At 40.5% G+C, this 21547-nt stretch overlaps 1 protein-coding gene across 1 annotated transcript in view; it reads left to right on the forward strand.

The window, feature by feature from the left end:
• The window catches only part of MARCHF3 (membrane associated ring-CH-type finger 3), a 164204-nt gene extending 153534 nt beyond the window's left edge, over positions 1–10670 (forward strand). Inside the window, exons 4-5 of the mRNA XM_075600461.1 lie at positions 7743–7952; positions 9206–10670. Coding sequence (XP_075456576.1) covers positions 7743–7952; positions 9206–9364 — 369 coding nt within the window. The 3' untranslated portion in view covers positions 9365–10670. The remainder of the gene's footprint in view (positions 1–7742; positions 7953–9205) is intronic.
• Positions 10671–21547: the final 10877 nt, after the last annotated feature.

Raw genomic sequence — 21547 nt, forward strand, 5'->3', positions numbered from 1 at the left:
GGCTGGCAATTTATTAGTGACATTTCTGCATTTCGAACCTAAGTCTAATAACAAAGGAGCCATTTACTGTAGTTGCATCTTTTGATTAAATCATAATTGAAGCTTTACCCTGTCAGGGTGAACTCCAAATAACGCAGGTACCTAAACTGAATGAATACAATTTCTTGTTGTCCTATGGACTAAACGTGGTTAATATAGAAAGAAAGCAGCAAAATACTTAACACCAGTTCCACTTCACAACACATATTATAGTTGCAAGCCGTAGGAAAGCAAACTACCTTCTTTATCCGCTGAAAAGACAAGTATTGGCATTAGGAATGATTGGTTGATTTATAATTTTGAAAGGTATCTAAAACCTTTGCAAATCTATAAGTGAAAGCACGGTAACAGGTATGGAATATTATACGGGCAGCGTGTATCACAAGCTTGTTCGGCTCATACTGTATATACCGGAGGAAACACTACCATCGCTGAGCTACGATGCACTGTTTGGAATTTTCTTTAGACTTTTACAACGACTCAATATTTTTACATCACGTATTCATTTTTTTGCGAAGCAGAAGATTGCAGGAGTGTTTCACAGTGAAGTGTGTGATCAGGATGAAAAAGGGGGAAGCACGGACAGTTTGTACAAAGGAAACATTTTGATTGTCTAAATTGGAGCGTGGAGAACAAGTGTCAGCAAATCGAGATGACCTACATCATTCAGGTCCAATCAAATATAGATAGAACCATTATATATATATATATATATATATATATATATATATATATATATATATATATATATGCAAATACAACTGTATGCTCATCTGCATGTCTTAGGCAGGTCTGCAACCCCGCCTTTCCCCATTATCACCCAGCATACAGCACTTCCACTGCAGCAAGGGATTCTGGGAAATGACATGCAAATGAGCACACAGTGCCACTTTTTGCCTCAAAAACCATTTTTAACATGGTTCCCTATAGGCTTAAGCTTGCTGCATGGTCACAGCTTTGAGCACAGCCAGGGTTAAGATGCATACCCAGAAAACCACCCACAGACAGCTGTTTCGACCTTAATGGGTCTAATCAGTGTGGGGTTGATTAACTGGGTATGCAAAGAGGCTATGGGATAGGCTATACCATAATACTATATATATATATATATATATATATATATATATATATATATGCTCCAGTCAATCACACCAAATCACTAAAGTCACATCACGGTCAATTTAATGACTAAAAAATCAAGAAAGCAGCGTCCAACGTTTCTGTGCGTGTAAGCTCCTTCATCACCGAACCGACGGATGCCGCTTTTTTTATTTTTCTAGTCCTTAAATTGAGCATGATGTGACTTTACTGACTCCAGCGTTAGTCTCGGTGTGTGTGACTGGAGCTTGTACACTAAACCAGACTGCGATATTGAAAAGGGATTTAAGAAGCTCGGGAAACCTGCGCGCTGCAGTTTAAGCCTGGTCAGTGCGTCTCTGCCAACACCAGCATTCTTTCATCAGTTACATTTCAGGGGGGCTCAGCTCCAGTCCTCAAGAACTTCCAACAGGTCAGGTTTTCAGGATACCCCCAGCTTCAGCACAGGTGGTACTAATCAGTCCCAGCTTCAGCACAGGTGGCTCAGTCAGTCCCTGCTTTAGCACAGGTGGCTCAATCAGTCCCTGCTTTAGCACAGGACTTCGACTGATTCTCTGATTGAGCCACCTGTGCTGAAGCTGAGATATCCTGTAACCCTGACCTGTTGGAGTGGGGGGGGGGGGCTTGAGGACTGGAGTTGTACACCCCTGAGTTAGATATCAGCTCCACAAAACCCAACTATAAAAGTTGGATACATTGTATAATACACCGTATTTCCTGTAAGTAAGGCTACGCTTATAGTGCCGGTGACGCGACGTCGCCCGAAAACAAATGCATTGCCACCGCCGCCGCCGCGTGCGCTTATAGTAAGCGCGACGGCGACAATGCGACGGAGCGACGTCACGAAAATTGGTAGCCGGCAAAATGTGATTTTTCAAGGGCTGTCGCCTCGTGACAGCTCTTGAACCAATCAAATGGCCGGAAACTTTCGCCGGTGGAGACGGCGACACCCATCGTGTCGCCATCGACGGCACAATAGGCACGGCCTAAGGCTGTTGAGACTATACCTTGAATTATCACACTGGTGACATTGTAAAGCACTTTTCATTTGTTGATATATACAGTATCCGAAGTAGCTTGCAACGTACATGTTTAAGCAGTGCTGTCATTGGGTGCCATGTTTAAAACTGGTTCAAAGCTTACAAATAGTGAGATAATATGTGGCGGGAATCTGATTAACTGTTCCCAAATTGTTATCTAGTTTTTATTACTGGTAAACAGACAAGATGAGAAATTACAAGGACATTTTGCAGAACCTGTAAATTTTCTGGCAATGTCTATGTGAGCAGTGTTTCGCTCCTTCTGATCGTTCAGTGTTTATACATAAAAAAATAGGCAGAGACAGTAGCATATAGTTTTGTCTATATACGATTCTCTTGACAACTATTCCTAAACAGTGCTAAACCTCAGCACACCTTCACATACACAGGACTTGAGGATTGCTGGGATTCATCACTGTTCAGTAACTTTGGGCCATAGAATGCATTGCCTAAGAATATTGTTACCTGCCTACAGTACGTGTGTTAAAGTTACAGTAAAGCGTTAAAGTACATAATAATAGCATGTTCTTGTATAGTGCTGCTAGTTTTATGTAGCGCTTTACAGAGACATTTTGCAGGCACCGGTCCCTGCCCCGTGGAGCTTACAATCTATGTTTTTTTGGTGCCTGAGATAAAGTGACTTGCCCAAGGTCACAAGGAGCCAACACCAGGAATTGAACCAGGTACCCCTGCTTCAAACTCTCAGTGCTAATCAGTGTCTTTCCTCACTGAGCCACTCCTTCTCCTTTGGGCTTTGTCTGTGAGCTTTCTTTCTCCTACACACTATGTCACTCACTAGAGTGTATTCTTCCTCTCGATTATGGCTCCGACATTGTTGTATATTAAAGGCGTCTCATGAAGTAAACGGAAATTCATGAGTCAGGAAAAGCATACAGGAAAGGAGGAAAATGTATGCGCCCCTTCAAATAATTTCCTAAAAGTATTTGAGAGGGGTGTTCAGGCTCAGACAATAGCATTTTTTTTTTAGCAATTCTTTTTTTTGTATTTGACATATTTCTGTATGTGTCTTGTGTGTTTTGTTAATTCCTTTGTCCAGTTGATCTATAGGTGTTAATTAATGGAGTACTCCGTTAAAAATTGGAAATTCAATAAAAAAAAATATATATATTTCTTAAATGGTTTTAAAACGAGATCCTTGTGACCAAAACTTCACACACTGTGTATGAGAATTGCTAAGGTTCAATGGTCTAGAACAGGGGTGCACAAACTGGGGAGGCATGCCCCCAGGGGGGGTGGGAGATTTGTCTGGGGGGGCGCGGGCAGTTACAGAGGTCCTGCACTCTTCCCCCAGGCATCGGTGGATCACGTGAGGCCCCTGCAACAGTAACACTTACCGGGATTCAGAAGCTGTTGTGCGTCTCCATGGAAATGCGGCGGGGTCATGTGACGTGACCCTGGAGCGTCATCTGACGCGGTGGCAGCTAGGAGGGGGGAGGCGCAAATCCGGAGCAGGCCAGACAGGGGGCGCAGCAGGAAATGTTTGCGCTCCCCTGGTATAGAAGATACAGTTGTGTGAAAAAGAAAGTACACCCTCTTTGAATTCTATGGTTTTACATATCAGGACATAATAACAATCATCTGTTCCTTAGCAGGTCTTAAAATTAGGTAAATACAACCTCAGATGAACAACAACACATCACATATTACAACGTGTCATGATTTATTTAACAAAAATAAAGCCAAAATGGAGGAGCCATGTGTGAAAAACTAAGTATACCTTATGATTCAATAGCTTGTAGAACCACCTTTAGCAGCAATAACTTGAAGTAATCGTTTTCTGTATGACTTTATCAGTCTCTCACATCGTTGTGGAGGAATTTTGGTCCACTCTTCTTTACAACGTTGCTTCAGTTCATTGAGGTTTGTGGGCATTTGTTTATGCACAGCTCTCTTTAGGTCCAGCCACAGCATTTCAATCGGGTTGAGGTCTGGACTTTGACTGGGCCATTGCAACATCTTGATTCTTTTCTTTTTCAGCCATTCTGTTGTAGATTTGCTGGTGTGCTTGAGATCATTGTCCTGTTGCACGACCCAATTTCGGCCAAGCTTTAGCTGTCGGACAGATGGCCTCATCTGACTCTAGAAGACTTTGATATACATAGGAGTTCATGGTCGACTCAATAACTGCAAGGTTCTCAGGTCCTGTGGCTGCAAGACAAGCCCAAATGATCACCCCTCTACCACCGTGCTTGACAGTTGTATGAGGTGTTTGTGCTGATATGCTGTGTTTGGTTTTCGCCAAACGTGGCGCTGTGCATTATGGCCAAACATCTCCACTTTTGGTCTCGTCTGTCCAAAGGACATTGTTCCAGAAGTCTTGTGGTTTGTTCAGATGCAACTTTGCAAACCTAAGCGGTGCTGCCATGTTCTTTTTAGAGAGAAGTGGCTTTCTCCTGGCAACCCTTCCAAACAAACCATACTTGTTCAGTCTTTTTCTAATTGTACTGTCATGAACTTTAACATTTAACATGCTAACTGAGGCCTGTAGAGTCTGAGATGTAACTCTTGTTTTTTTTTGCAATTTCTCTGAGCATTGCACGGTCTGACCTTGGGGTGAATTTGCCGTGACGTCCACTCCTAGGAAGATTGGCAACTGTCTTGAATGTTTTCCACTTTTGAATAATCTTTCTCACTGTAGAATGATGGACTTTAAATTGTTTTGGAAATGGCCTTATAACCCTTCCCAAATTGATGGGCAGCAACAATTGCTTCTCTAAGATCATTGCTGATGTCTCCCCTCCTTGGCATTGTGTTAACACTCACCTGAATGCTCCAGACCAGCAAACTGCTTAAACTTCGGCTTTTATAGAGGTGGTCACACTTGCTGATGATCAATTAATCAAGGGCATTTGATTAGTAGCACCTGTCTGCTACTTAGCATCTTAATTCCTATGGAAGCAGTAAGGGTGTACTGTACTTAGTTTTTCACACATGGCTTCTCCATTTTGGCTTTATTTTTGTTAAATAAATCATGACACAGTGTAATATGTCATGTGTTGTTGTTCATCTGAGGTTGTGTTTACCTAATTTTAAGACCTGCTAAGGAACAGATGATTGTTATTCTGTCCTGATATGTAAAACCATAGAATGTGTACTTTCTTTTTCACACAACTGTATATTGGTCCTTGAGAAGTGCAGATTGATCACAGGCAGTTGTACCTCTAAATGTACCAATTCTTCACAGATGTGATGGTGTTCAACAGCTTTCAAAGTCTCATAAGTCTCTTCTTCATGTGCACTTAATAAGGGATGCAACCACGCATCAATGTCAACTCACTGTCAATTATATTCACATGAGGAAGAATGGCGTGTACAGCATTTTCTTTACATCTACTTCAGCTCCATTGAAAATTGCATTACCCTTTTTGACACCAGCAAAATTAAACTTCTACTAACATAACACTGTATCTCATCCCGACTGCTCTGTTTTATCAATAGTGTTACTCTTTGTGCTCAGTGTGTCTCACACTATCATTTCTTCTTCATTTGTCTTGTGTCACATAACAGCCGAATTGTAAGGGATCCCTGCACTTAATTTCAGTGCTTTTCTCTTAATTAAAGCACTCCAATTTGGGAGTTGGTAATGGCTATGCTGGCTATTATGGCTCTAATGAGCTTCTGTTCTGTTATAATTAGAAATAAAAATTGTGTTCTGCGCTTCTGTCCAAAAATGATGCAATATATGGTATCTTCTCTCAATCTAACACACATATTGTCACGTTCAAATCTCTCTCCATTTGTCATTCTTTAGCCGTATTCTATTTATGTGACATTTTAATAGGTGAATGAAGTTTCTTTTTCTTTCTGACATTCACAGTCCCTATAACAAAGACACAGAGAGTCTTGCATGCATCATTTGTGAAAATCACGCTAGGGGTTTACTGCTCCATTTTATAACCCAACATTTATTAGCTAGAAGATTTTTATGAACAGGGGTCTTTATGAAGTTTATAACCTGAAAAAGGTCACGTTGTTGGCCAGACACACTTGGTTTGTCTTGTCGTACAGTACTTCTCTGATGACCCTAATGCTTCGCTATATTTAGCTACTTTAAAAAAAAAAAACACAAATGATTAAGTAATGGCAAATTATCATGACATCACTAACATTTGGATGATGTAAGAGGTTATTAGAAGAGGTGATGTCAGTAACAGATACTTTGTTTTCCGGTTACGTCCACTTATCCGGCAATTCCTAATTGTTGACATATTGTTCGGTTATCGTTCTCAGAAGGGTCTTTGATGAGACCCTGATGGTACGTATTTATCCCGATTTCCCATAAGGTAAGGGGCCTAGCTCCTTTAGAGCTCAAGTTATTGATGCAGTCACGTTATTCCTATGGGCTAAACGCAAGTATGGAATTCCATTCCCAAATCAATGCTGATAGTGACATCTGGTGGTGAGATGTGTAACCTGCAGCTTTAGTTATCTAGTTTGAGTTCTGCAGGGCACAGAGGGATATGAAAGTAGATATTATATCACAGTCTCCTCTACCTATCAAATGTCCGGTATTCAGGGACGCAGACAGTATACAGTGGAGCTGCAATAATCTTAACCCTTTCAGTGCAGGACAGTAATCTAAGGTGCCAATCGATAGTGATTGGGATGTGTCCTATCATGGGATGATGAAACCCACTATCTGGCCCTTGCACTTAGGATTGCGCTAACATGTCCATCAACGTTATTTTGCGGATGAGCAATATGTGCTGATGTCACAAGTCATGCAATGGCAGAGCAGAAAGGGGCTGATTCATGGGAGTCCCTGGGCCAGAAATGGGAGTCATTCACCTAGTATGAGGAGTGACCATAAAGGATTATTTATTATGGCATTGTGGCCATGTGGCCAGCTCATGTTTGATAGGATTTCTATTAGAATGACATATCTTTCATTTCAAATGTTATAAATCCACCACATATGGACTTGATACACAGATAATACATACTGTATATGACACATATAGTGATTTAGGACTTGCGGTACTGCTGTATTTGTTATATATCTCCACCTGTCTGTGCTTTCTGTATTGTTCCGGCATGTACATGATGTCATGGTTTATGATCGTGTATATTTTACTAGGAAGGAATGTGTGCAGATCATCTATTATAAGCCCGTGTATTGGTACTGATTGTCCAAAGTTGGAGTGTAATTCTTCCCTACAAGCCCCAAAGTTCCCCTCTCCCTCTGTGGATAATCAAAGTCATTTTGAGAGATCACCACTGTTTTATGACAGGAAGACAGGGAATCTTGTAAAGCATGCAATGCTGTGCCTCGTTTCTGATCCCCTGTCACTTAATGTGTATGAGGGTCATTCATGGCCAACATATTGCTGGCCTTGCAGATTTCAAAGAAGCTTGACTTCATTTAATTGAAAGGGTCATTCATTTGGTGCAAGCTCAAGACTTTAAAGCACTGTATGTTATAAAAGCTCTAGCTAGGGTAGAGATGTTTGGCATTCAACCTTTGGCTGCCCAACTGCTTAAACTTACGACATGAAGAATGCATTATACATCACAAATCTTGTCTTTTTTTTTTCAATTTTGCAGTGGCTTCGAAAACCAGGCCCACCGCATGAGAAACGGACTCTTTTTGGAGACATGGTGTGCTTCTTATTCATAACTCCATTGGCCACCATCTCCGGGTGGTTATGCCTTCGAGGAGCAGTGGATCATCTGCATTTTAGTAGCAGACTTGAAGCTGTTGGACTTATTGCACTTACTGTTGCACTCTTTACTATTTACCTCTTTTGGACACTTGTAAGTATTTCTGATGTTTCACTTTTAGACATCCAGCAAGGTAGTAGTTGCTTTCTTTACATTCTAAGTTTGAAGAGTCCACGATGATAGGACAAGCGTCTCTAAATGGATTACAGGCTCTGCACCTTCTTAACCTAAGATTGACTGCTCATGAGCAGAGCTTCGAACAATCTCTATAAAGTGGGGAAGATAAAAAGAAAGATACAGGTAACCTCTTTATTTCCAGAAGGTACAATACATTTAAAGACTTACATGCAGCAAAGAGTGTAATGTCCTCTTTTGCATGTTGAACCCAATCATCTTGATATCAGCAGAATAAACATACTGAATGGTGGAGGTAGAACAGGCCTGGGAAGGGATTAAACTAGTGTCAACATGTTATTAAAAGGGCAGAGTGAAATCCCCCCTCTGCTCACATCGTTTGAGATTGAATTGTCATTTAGACAGACCTCAAACATGCCAAGTTGTTTGCAGGTTCAGCGAGCCAACCACAAGGTGTGATTCGTGTAAAACCTCAATAAAGTGATGTCATGCCACTTACTGCCAGCAGTACCTGAGATTCCTAACAGCAACACAATCGTACACACGGATCTATTGTTTACTTTATTTATTTATATAAAATGTTTTACCAGGAAGTAATACATTGAGAGTTACCTCTCGTTTTCAAGTATGTCCTGGGCACAGAGTTATAAAAAATACATGGTTACAATAAAAGAACAGGGTTATACAGTCACTTCACAGACATTTCATGGACAGATAAAGTAGGAAAATTGGGTACAAGGGATAAAGGGCTTGTGAGTTTCTGATAGAGATAGAGCAGCTTTAACATCAGCGAACGGCAGCAAAAGGCTCACGCCCTTTGGCTGCGCCAAAGGCTGTGCGCCTTTGGGGCTACGCAGATGTACGCTGGAGTGAACAAAAAGATCTTTCCTTTGTCCCCTTGGCTCATTAACATTCCAGTGGGTGGGGTTGCCGATTCAACAAAGGACAAGCACATGTTAACCCTTAGCACGCTGGTCCTGTGCAGAGGGGAGCAGTTCTTGGGGGGGCCCCATCAGGCTGTGCGCCTTTGGGGCAACGCAGATGTACGCTGGAGTGAACAAAAAGATGGTAATACCGTAGCAGATTTGTGAGTAGAGACGAGCGTCCGCCTCCTAGTTGCTCTAATTATCTAGGACAATAAAGTATTAATTCGTTAAAGGTCTTTTCTTAATATACGACTCACACTGTTTTTATTATTATAATTCTTGCAGGTGTCGTTTAGGTACCACTGTAGACTATACAATGAATGGCGTCGGACCAATCAGAGGGTTATTCTCGTGATGCCTAAATCGGTCCATCTACCTTCCAACCAGCAGTCTTTGCTGGGCCTGCAGTCGCTCAAAAGGAACTCGAAAGAAACAATTGTGTGACGTGAGACTGTTTGGGGACTTTTCTTTCAGCCCCGCGCACTGTAGCACTCTCTCTTACTTCTGTCACTCGGACTTCGTTCAAAGACTGCTAACCCCCTCTTGGACATGTAATCCTTATTTCCTCGAGCAACAAAGCCCGGTTTTAAGATTGTTATCAATGCTGCAACGATGTATTTGCTAACCTGCCAAACGTGTTCATTTAGCCGCTGGCATCTGGGATTTTACACACACATCTCTGTAAGCTGCGGGGCCAGTAATACTGCCCAAAGTGCAGCCTTTTACCTTCTTGTTGTTAATCTGTTATCTTATAAAAGGTTCAAAAGGGAAACAAAAAAATAAAAAAGTGCTTCATTTTGTTTTTTCTACAATATATTTTCTCGCTTGAATATTCTGATCTGTTTACTATGGAAGGGCCCTACAAGGAAAACATGTGTTGAAGACATTGCAAGCCCCTTTCAAACTGAAGGGATTCATAGAATCTAGCACAATCCTTTATTTTGATTCATGTAAATGCTAAATATGACATATGAAGGCATTTTGTTACCATTGAGTGTTTTTTTTTTTCCAGGACATTTTTTTTACAAATAAAATATCTGTATAGTTCCTAAAATGTTTTTTAATGGCAACCTCTTGCATAAGGTATTTTTTTTTTTTAAACCATTTAATCCAAGGGTTCTCATCCCCCGTCCTCCTAACAGGCCCGGTTTTAAGGATATCCCAGCGGCAGCACAGGTGCCAACTTTTAAGCCACCTGTGCTGAAGCAGGGATATCTTGAATACCTGACCTGTTGAGGGGGGTGGGGGGGTCTTGAGAACAGGAGCGGAGAACCTCTGATTTAACAGATGTGAATCTGTGTACCAAGCGAGAGAAAACGATGCTACAGTCAGAATTTTAAGTAGCCAATGACACCATTTTCACAGCCCCTCTCCGTCATCTCTTTGAACCATATTGTAGTAAGACGGGATTTGACTCTTGCATTGGACTGCATTCCCATGCTAAGCATTGCTCTGACAAAGTAAAGCCAGGCATTTGTATCCTGATGAATTGAACCCAGCACACTGACCCATTCACTGCTACAGTGCCTGAGATTTGTACTCACTTTGCCAGGCATTAAGGGTTAGGCAATAAAGTGCGACAGCACCGGATCGGCACGTTTACCGGCAGTAAATGGGATCGGGGAGGCACATTAAGCTATGAAAAAGTTGAGCTCTTTTGGGGAAAAAAACAATTTCATAAGTACAAGCGATGTTATGGGTGGTCATAAAATTGTGTATTATTTAAATAATAAATACCCTATAAAACCTGTGTGCCAAGTCTTTGTGTTATAATATCTCTGGAGAATTTACTGCAGAGGAAAATAGAAGTGTCCTAAATAGTAAAAGTGACAGAATTCAGATATGTGAGAGATAATGTTAGTTAGGATTTATTACACTTTTTGTTGGATGGGCAAGTATTACATTGCTATATAACATGATATTTGTTTCACCAAGCAGTCAATAGCTAAATTGTTAATATTCCAATTTTTTCCCCTCTTGCGGGGACGTCCCAGTGGGCTTAAGGTACCTGGCTGATTATTTTGTTTTCATGCAGTGACCGCTAGGGGAAGGAGCTTCGTATATATGGGGGTGCCAGGACTTAAATCTATACTGCTTTGTTATAATAGGTATTTGTGCAAGAGAAGTGGTGATACATTTCTTTAGATAACAATGTTTCTCAGAGCTTGCGCATGTACAAATTCCATTTTTGTGTATATATTCTATATATACACAGTGTTCAGAAATAACGGAACCCCTTTTATTTTTCGGCAGATCTTGCAGAAAAAGCACTACATTTTCATGAACGTGTGAGCAATTATAGGTCTGTCACGGTAGATTATTACATTGAATAATTATTTGCTAATCTAATAAATATTCTTTGGAATTGGTGAAGGCGTGATGACCTCATCAAGTTACAAAATGTGTTTAGCGAGGAAGATAATTACGTTTTGACGTGCTTGAGACAAAGCAAGAATTATGGTCCAAAACGCTTCCATAACATGTTTCCTGATTAAAGGAATGTCGCTAAGAGGACTGAAAAAGCTAATGTGTATAGTTCAGGAGTGGGAGCAGCTGTATCAACGCGTTATTGAGTATGCAATGAGATGTGGCGTTCCCATCTTCAGGCGTGTGTTTCAGCAGGAGCACATTTTGAACACACACTTTGAACCATACTTTGATCTCAAACCTTATAGCAATCTTAGTGTTTCAGATTAGATTACAACAGTTTAACACGTTTACCAGCTATGGAGGAAAAACACCTATTTCACATTTAATGAACATGAACTGCCCGCAGTGTATCTGGCACTTGTTAACATACTACAGTGACATCAGTTTAGTTAACACCAGTTTATTTATTTATAAAATGTTTTACCAGGAAGTAATACATTGAGAGTTACCTCTCGTTTTCAAGTATGTCCTGGGCACAGATTTATGATGACAGATACATGGTTACATAGGAGAACAGGGTTACACATTATATATAAAGACATAGCATGAACAGTTAAAGATAAAGTAAGTTTTAGGCGTATGTAACAGTTACAGGCCACATTAAAATGTGAGACAGCTTTAGTTTTGAAAGAACTTAGGCTGGTGGCAGCTTTGAAAGTCTCAGGTAGATTGTTCCAGTTGTAATGTGCACGGTAAGAGAAGGAGGAGCGTCCGGATACTTTGTTCAACCTTGGGACCATGAAAAGTCCCTTGGAGACAGATCTCAGGTGATAAGTGCTGAGTGTGTTGGGGGCAAGGAGCTTGTTCAGATATGGGGGTAGCTTGCCTAAGAAGTATTTGAAGTCAAGACAGGAGAAATTAACTTTGCGCCTAGACTCAAGTAATGGCCAATATAGTTCTTTGAGCTTTTCGCAGTGGTGTGTGTTGTAGTTGCATTGGAGGGAAAAGTGGCATATTGAATTGTAGAGGGTGTCTAGTTTGTGAGTTTGTGGGTGCTGTACCATATACCATATACTATGTCCCCATAGTCTATAATTGGTACTAGCATCTGCTGTGCGATGTGCTTTCTGGCCAGTGGGCTTAGGGAGGATTTGTTCCTATAAAGTACGCCTAGTTTGGCATAGGTTTTGGATGTCAGGGTATCAATGTGTAACCCAAATGTTAAATGGGAGTCAAACCATATGCCCAGATATTTAAAACTTGTAACAGGGGCTAGGATGGTATTAGATCTGGTTCTTATCTGAAGCTCCGTTATTAGTAGCTTTAGAAATTTAGCCTTGGTCCCAAATACCATTATTACAGTCTTGTCAGTGTTTAAAAACAGTTTGTTTTGGGAAATCCAAATTTCAAGTCTCAAAAAAATCAGTTGATTGTCTACATTGTGCCTCTTACATACGGTTAATCTACATAAAGTACCAGATCTACAATTGTGCAGATTTTGAGCGAGAAATATATAAAATATGGCGAAAAACGAAAGGGGTCCCTTTTCCCCTGAACACCGTGCACATACATCTGAATGTGTACATCTAGTAAGTATTTCATTTATCCGCTGGCTGGGCTTTGCTCGGGTACCCCCTGGCATTTCCAAATCTCCATTATCATGGGATTACAAGAAACGTGTGAACCAGCATGCAATGTGATTCATTTGTATAAAGAAGGACTGGATTGAAATCTACCGATGACACGGGCCAGGTTGGCAATACTGTGTCTTTGAGTGTTTTACCCAGTGTGTGAACTAGGATTAAGTTTGCCAAGTTAGCTCTGTGTTATCACAAGCACTTGGTAAACCCCCTCACCCCCTAATTTCCCAGCTCTGCTCTGAGTGCATTCTAGTTTCGTAACATTGACGTAGCTCTATGGATTATGGAGTCTTGGAAAACCATATTGGGAGTACAATCTCATGCTGACATGGAGCTGGGTTTGCAATACTGCATTTTTACTCACAATGTCATAATAATCTTACGCTTCACAAAATTAGGGTCACCAAAGATCAGTCCAAACAATATATGTTAACATATAAATGATGGTGAACCATTAAATAAAAAAGTAAGCTTCACAATAACTAACAAGTTTCTAGTGGTGTGTGTGTGTGTGTGTGTGTGTGTGTGTGTGTGTGTGTGTGTGTGTGTGTGTGTGTGTGTGTGTGTGTGTGTGTGTGTGTGTGTGTGTGTGTGATGATTAAATAAACAGTTTATCTGCATCATCCACCACAGAATTGGATTACATTTATATCTGTTTATGTAATAGGAATTTGGGAGGGGGGTGGGGCGAGAATTACAAACTCTAATAACAACATACATTTACATGCCTTGCTGTTTTAATTTCCTCATCGCAGGTTTTAAAAAAACCTGTGTTATCAGCAGTAAAATAGAACAAAACACTTATATAATTCTGGCTTCAGCGGGAGTTGCCCTTAGCCTGGGTCCTTTAGCAGGACTTGCTTCTAGCCTGGATCCAGAGACTTGATGGTCCCAGTCCAAGGGATGAAAACATTGGCTTTAATGTCGCTATAAATTTAATGCATTTTTATCTTTCACTTTATTTCACTATTTATTTTAAGAACTTCTGTTGTTTTTTTTCCTCCTTTTTATGGTGAGAGTAATTGCCCTGAGCAATATTCCCTGGGGGTTCATTCACCATCTTGCACGTTTGTGTAACAATGTGTTTAGAATGCCCACACTATCTTTCAATATGTGGCTCTAACAGAGGGGTGCTCAGCTCCAGTCCTCAAGCCCCCCCCCACACCATCTCCTCCAAACAGGTCGGGTTTTCAGGATATCCCTGCTTCAGCACAGGTGGCCCAATCTGTCCCTGCTTCAGCAGAGGTAGCTCAATCAGTCCCTGCTTTAACACAGGTGGCTCAATCAGTGACTCAGTCTTTGACTGAGCCAATGATTGAGCCACCTGTGCTGAATCAGGGATATCCTTAAAACCTGACCTGTTGGGGGGGTCTTGAGGACTTGAGTTTAGCACCCCTGCTCTAACCAGTTTGAAGCTGGTTAAAGCAGTGCACTTTTGGTTTTCATGCCTTCAGCAGGGCACAGTATAATGTTGCAGTGAATTCAATAAAAGCTGCTGGCACTCGATTTTCAACAAAGCGACACGTGTGTCAGCTTCTTGTAACAATGTGTTTCTACGAGACACAATATACCGTGTGTCACAGAAACAGATGTGAGGAAAGCAACTGTTGCAGAAGCAAGAGCCAAATACTATGGTCTCAGATTCCTTTGCTACCAATTATGCAGCTGCTGGGTGGTTATAAACATCAGCAGCACCCGCCTGTCAAATGCACACCTGCTGTAAAGAGTAGTCCTAGTGGTAATACATGAATTGCTATACAGGCAGTCCACGTTTTACAACGCTTCGCTTTACAACGAATGGCTTATCCAACGCTATGCAATGCATACCTATATTCATTTTTACAACGCCAAAATGGCTTATCCAACGCTCTTACGACGCTTTGCAACGTTGTGTATGTGTGTATATATATACACATTCACATAAACAACGTTGCAAAGTGTCGTAAGAGCTTATATATATAATATTATACTATATAATATTATATTATACTATATAATATCTTATTTATTATGTTATATTATATATATAATACAGTATATACACTATATAATTTATGTGTGTGCTGCATATCTTATTGCCTGCATAAAATATTTGGTGTATTTTAGTGTTAAAAATGCCTTCAGGAACGGAACCTTTCATTTAAACAGTGTTTCTATGGGAAAACGTGTTTCGCTTTACAATGTTTCGCTTTCCAACGCCATTTTGAGTAACGCATTGTGTTGGATAACCGAGGATTGCCTGTACTGTATAAATCTCAGTGGGCTCATTCTTAACCATTTCAGGGCGGCAGAACCCGAAAAGCAACGTCAGACGTCCCTTCAGTACAGTATGGTTTAGGAAATAACTGTTAAGGAGCAATATATACGCTCACACTGTTAGATAGAAGTGGACAACACTTGTGCAGAATTAAAAGGTGGTCATGATTAACAACATATACTTGTGTAAATGTAAGACCCTTATACGTACAGGTAGGTTAAAGCAGCAAAACGTGAAGATCCTGTTTTGTTTTTTAATAAATCCGTTCTGTAGTATTAGATAATACTGTATGCATTTTTTTTTGTAAATCCTGATGCCATTTGTAATGTTTTTTTTTTTATATATATAGTGATCCTCCTTTGGTTGCAATAGCAACCATTTAGAAAGTCATATCCAATCCCTCTCTTGAAAAACACACACACACACACACACACACCTCTTTGAGTTCTGCACTTTGGCAACAAAGTATCACAAACATCTGTTGCTGTGTTCTAAACAGCAGACTGTATTGCTGTGAAAGCTGTAACAATAGTGTTTTACACTTAGTAATATAATGTTACATTGCAGCTGCAACATTTGTCTGACTGCAGCATAGAAGGCGGACATTATGTTAGGCACACAATCAGAATTTTGACAGATGTATAACAGGAGCAGCAAACAATTGCCAGGTTAGGTAAGAATGTAGCATTATTCATTGCCACATGCTTTATATATACAAATAAGATTTAAAAAAGAAGGGGGGGGGCGGGGGTGTAGCATTGCTGCTTTAAGGCTGTAGCATGACTCACATTTTGCTAGTTGCCATTTCATCACTTACAATCCCAAATATAAAATGACACTGTGTGTTTTGTGCTTTTGAATAAATATTTATTTAAACTAGTATTTGTAAGAGCTCTCAAACATAACCACCATTTATTTATATATACAAATATATATATATATATATATATATATATATATATATATATATATATATATATATATATAGTATCTTATTTGTTTTCACTGTAACATTGCTGCATTAATCATTAATCTGCCTTCAGATAAGTACTTGGACCTACGGAATTCCCTTACAGAAGAAGTATGTATTGTTTTTAGTTGTCTCATGTTTTCTCATTTTCCTTAATGTTCCTCCATATGGAACACCAGTACTTATTTTACTATGGCCATATATAAACATGTGAAAGTAGCCGTCAGTTCTGAAGCATGTGTAGAACGGTAAGTATGTTGTCACATGCTACAAATTTTACACGTGTGAACCTATGACGTATCTTTCCATGGCCTTCTTGCCTTTATACTTTGTATACCCTCCCCAGCAGATATCACCTGTCATAATTAATCTTGGTTTATTCCAACATATTTTTATAGAGTGAGAATTGCATGTATTTTTTCATCCTTTGCTTCCATGTATTTTGCTTAAAAAAATGAATTAGAAATACTGCTGAAGCCAATACATTATAACTATTGGAAGGATTATATGAGAAAGTCACAGATTGTTATATGGTGGTAAAATAATGAGCATGGAAAGCAAAGGGAGTTTTTCTTGTGATACATCTGATGCAATTCTTTGGCACAGACTTTGCACTAGTTTTACAGCCGGGAGACTTTAATAAATGACCCCATTGGAGCTTATGTAACATGCTGTAAAGCTGTTTTCCGCTGCTTGAGAAGATTTTAACCCTTTTTCATTTGAGTGTAGCTCATTTCCAGTATGGGGAAGTGGCTTCAGGGGCCAATGAGAAAACATAATAGTGAATGAGCAGGCTGTGGGTTGCAAACTGAAATGTTCCCATTTTATAGATACTAAAGGCTTTATTCCATAAACACCAATGGTGTTTGACATGTCCAGGCAGCCATCAATGTCATACGAATGCAACAGTGAGGGTGGCATTATTCTAGGGGCTACAGGGAGAGAGTTATAGGGTAGTTCATACTCAAGAGAAGATTAACCTCAGACGGGGTCAAATATGTACCCCGCACAACACCAAAAAAGGAGCATAAATGGATATCCTGTATAATGACAGGAAACTATACTGAAATAGAGAGTGCAAGGGTGGTGCTGACTGGGAATATGAACTGTGATGAACAAAAGAAAGAAAGCTCCCTATTGTGCCGCACTAGAGAAAACACCCTTAGCTAAATTAAAAATACTATTTATTAATGAAAGAATTAAAATATATTTATTGCAGCGAAATATACAATGAACCAAATGATTAAAACAAATTAAAAATGAGGGAGGTATCTGTGTGATATTTATCAAAAAACAACAGTGTAAATGGAGGAATAGCTATTATTCACTATCTTTTCCCACGGTTATATAATTATACTAACCGTGGTAATGGCTATTCAAATAGAATTATAGGTCGTCAGATAACTACTCCTAAATAGGTGAGAGTGTTGATGATAGAAGAGGGCTACTGGCTCTGTGTGTCCATAACCATGTTTGTATGTGGGATGTTGTGATCCAGCCTCTATATACACATACACAGTATTACCAGACCACCAGGTTCAGAGATAACTGAGCCTGTAGGTCTGTCCTGGTGAACAGCTTGACAAATAGTAGCCAAATACTCTTGTGAGAGAAATAGAGGAACATAGCCCTCTTAGACCACAATCTATGGGTCTTACACTCAAATTCCAAACTATGAAGGATGTAGTCAGAGCGTTGTGCTTCCCATGACGAAGGCTCCGAAACGCTCTGACTGAAATGAAGCACCAGACCTCTCCGACTAGCCTGCGCACCTGGTAGTAGCGCCAAGCCTGCCCAACATATGTTTCACCGTTGTGGCTTCATCGGGGGCAGTTTGAAAGTGTTCCTGATGAATATTTATATGCATCTATCGCCTTATTGGCTGATTAGTATCAGGCTATAATTGGTCCTCTAGCATCGCGTCATAACCACGCGTCATAGTGGGTTACATTAGCTCGATCTGCCCTAGTTGGCTATTCCAGGTCACCTGACCATCTATAACAGTGCTGATAGGTCCTAACATAACCATGTTCGAGTGTAGCTGTGTTAGTAGACTGTTTACAAGAGCCTGATGTGCCCTGATTGGTCAATCCCAATCACCTGGCCATCTGCGGCATCGCTGATTGGACCGTGCCTACCCGCATTCAAGTTTGGGTGTCATTATGAATCACTATGGTTACTTGAAATGCCGAACACTAATTGGTCCTTCGTGGTGTCGCGTCATGATCGCGCGTCATCCCCAGTGCAAAGGTGGGTGTGTAATACCTATACACTGGTTCCCTACCACCATCTGACTGTCCAAAAGGTCCGTGATTGGTGGATACCACTGGATGCTCGTGTGTGTATTATTTACATTCCTATTGCTCTCAGGAATTATGAATGAATAATTTTGCATATGAATAAAGGATTTTTAAATCCCTTTGATCGTTATATGTTGTTACAACCAAATCTAGGGCATAATGGTTACAGAGGCTCTATTGGTGGTCAGAATAAATAATTATACAATGGGTATTTATTTATTTATATCTGGATGGTCTGAGAAAAGAAGGAATGATCATTGCTGACATGTCCTTTAGAAATATTAACGAGAATGAAGATTAATAATTACTTTAGTCCACAAAAGGAGAAAAAGATTAACTGAGTAATATATATCACAAGAAATCCCTTATAAATTATTAGAGACAATCTTTAAACTCTTAATAATACGGTGTTGATAGTGACTGTAAACACATGGAGAACAGGTAAGTATCACTGTGTATGTGTATATAGAGGCTGGATCACAACATCCCACATACAAACATGGTTATGGACACACAGAGCCAGTAGCCCTCTTCAATCATCAACACTCTCACCTATTTAGGAGTAGTTATCTGACGACCTATAATTGTATTTGAATAGCCATTACCACGGTTAGTATAATTATATAACCGTGGGAAAAGATAGTGAATAATAGCTATTCCTCCATTTACACTGTCGTTTTTGATAAATAGCACACAGATACCTCCCTCATTTTTAATTTGTTTTAATCATTTGGTTCATTGTATATTTCGCTGCAATAAATATATTTTAATTATTTAATTAATAGTATTTTTAATTTAGCTAAGGGTGTTTTCTCTAGTGTGGCACAAAAGGGAGCTTTCTTTCTTTAGTTCATACTCAGATTTATTTGAGCCAATCTCTCTCTCCAAGCCTTAAATGTCACAAAAGATTGATGAGTGGGAGATGAGACACAACAACAAAAGGTTAGCCTGCCCGTGTAACGAGCAAAGTTTGGAGCATAAAACCCATGCATTTGGGTATTAAAATGAGAATTAAATAGAGGAGTATTATGTGCATAACATGTGCGTTCTCATATCTTCAAATGCCAAAACCTCTTTGAAGGGAACTGATATTGTTCATTGGTAACATATAGGTCCTCCGTTTTATCATTTACTTTTATGAAAAGCTGTCTGCATTTATGTATTGTATGTCTTTGTAACATTACTTTTCAGTAAACGAGCACTGTACCACTTTCCAATGAATATATCTAAAATGTAATGAGTACTGCCTTTTGGGCTCTGAACAAACATAGCATCTTATGAAGAGACCACATATTCAGTCACATTTAGCTGCATTGTTTTTTTTGTGTGTTAATTACGTTGTTTTTCAGTAAATGGGGGGCCAGGAACTCCTGAGGGTAAGGTCTTACGTTATTCTTGGTGGTGGCAGAAGAATTGAGGTATTGTGTTTTGGTTTGGGGTACATATTGCTTATTTAGGTAAGCAAATCATCTGGATAACTGGATGTTTTAACCCCTTTCACATACACAAGTCACGTGAGCACAAGTTTGGCGTTCATGACATGTTGGTGGCAGTGGTGGGATAACAATTGACATTTTTGGTAACATTAAAGCCTGAATGTTTTTGTTCATACCTGCGGGACAAACTAAATAGTAACAGTGACTGACCCTGTGTGAGTTTTGCGAGAGAAAAACAGCTCAGTACCCAGACATTACTCAGTGCTTTTTATAAACATACGGCAGAAAGTTTTTCACCTTCTCTCTCTTGCTTTTCTTTCTCTATCTTTTATTTGGTACAAGTTTCATGACTACTGTATACAAACGCTAGGCGAAATAACCTGATGTCTCAGTGTGAGGAGAAGAGTATCCCTACACTAGGTAGAAATAAAGAGGAGCTTATTCAAGCCTTGTTGGAGAGTGATACAGAGCAAGGGGCTACCCTGTGCCAGGATGAGCAGAGCAGTGAAGCAGAGGACGGTCTAGCCCTGGAAATTGCCCAAAGGTCAAGGGATCCAGGAATTTTGTATTCACAGAATTCCAACACCCTGGATTTGTGCATGTAGACTGCTCTCAGTTACCTGGGAGAAGCAGACGCTGCAATGTAGATGCAGGTCATCACATGGTTTCAGGAGCGAGAGGTTGCTGAACAACAGAGACACAGGCGGCTGAGACATGGGGCAGAGCCAAGACACCAGCTGGAATTTGCCAGGCTCCAGCGGGAGACCGCTGCACCCAGCAGCAGAGTCCAGCCTTTCCAGAGGATTTTCCCAACCTGAAGAAAGATGGGGACCTGGACACCTTCCTGCCCGGGTTTGAAAAAACCTGCAATACCAACTGCCTTGTGATCAATGGGCAAGGTATCTCTCACCTGGATTGAATAGTAGATCCAGCACACCTCGAAGAGGACTATGTGGTCATCAGAGCTGCATTGCTACTCCATTTTAATATCACCCCTAGTATCTTCCAGCAGAAGTTCAGAGCGCTGCTGCATGTTCTACCGTCGGCTTTTCTGAGCTGGTGGGGCGCCTGACCCCTTTGTGCAAGCAGTGGACCAGGGGACTGATTATTGAAAGCTTTGAGAGTCTACATGTGCCATCATCCGGGAGAAATTTTTAACCCTGTGCCGACTTGAAGTGAAAGAGTGAGTGATGGGTAGACCTAAGTCAGCCACAGAGGCTGGCAACCTTGCAGATGATTACATGGCTAACAGGGCACCAGGGGCTAAAAAGGGAGTCCAAGGATAGAAAAGGTGGACAAGCTGCAGAAATCCAACAAGCTTCTCCTGTTAAGACTGCTGAGGCTTCATCTGGGAAGGCAGTTGGCACTTCGGAGCTGGGGAATACCCATCAATGTTTTACCTTCCACAAGCTGGGGCACATCAGCACTGCCCAGAAAAGAGGAAATCTACAACTGAATCTGGAGGGGATTGCCCCTCAGGAACAGACCAAGAAAAGTCTATGTGGTATCTGTGGTGCAGAAAATAGGGGTGACCACACCCCTGATCACTGTGGGGGCAGAAACTGACCTATGGACTGAGGATGTTAGTTACCCTGTGGACTTTGGGGGTGGCAGGAGGCCACAATAATTTGCCTGTGGCAAAGGTGAACCTGGA

The sequence above is a fragment of the Ascaphus truei genome, chromosome 1 (assembly GCF_040206685.1).
Source record: "Ascaphus truei isolate aAscTru1 chromosome 1, aAscTru1.hap1, whole genome shotgun sequence".
Lineage (NCBI taxonomy): Eukaryota > Metazoa > Chordata > Amphibia > Anura > Ascaphidae > Ascaphus > Ascaphus truei.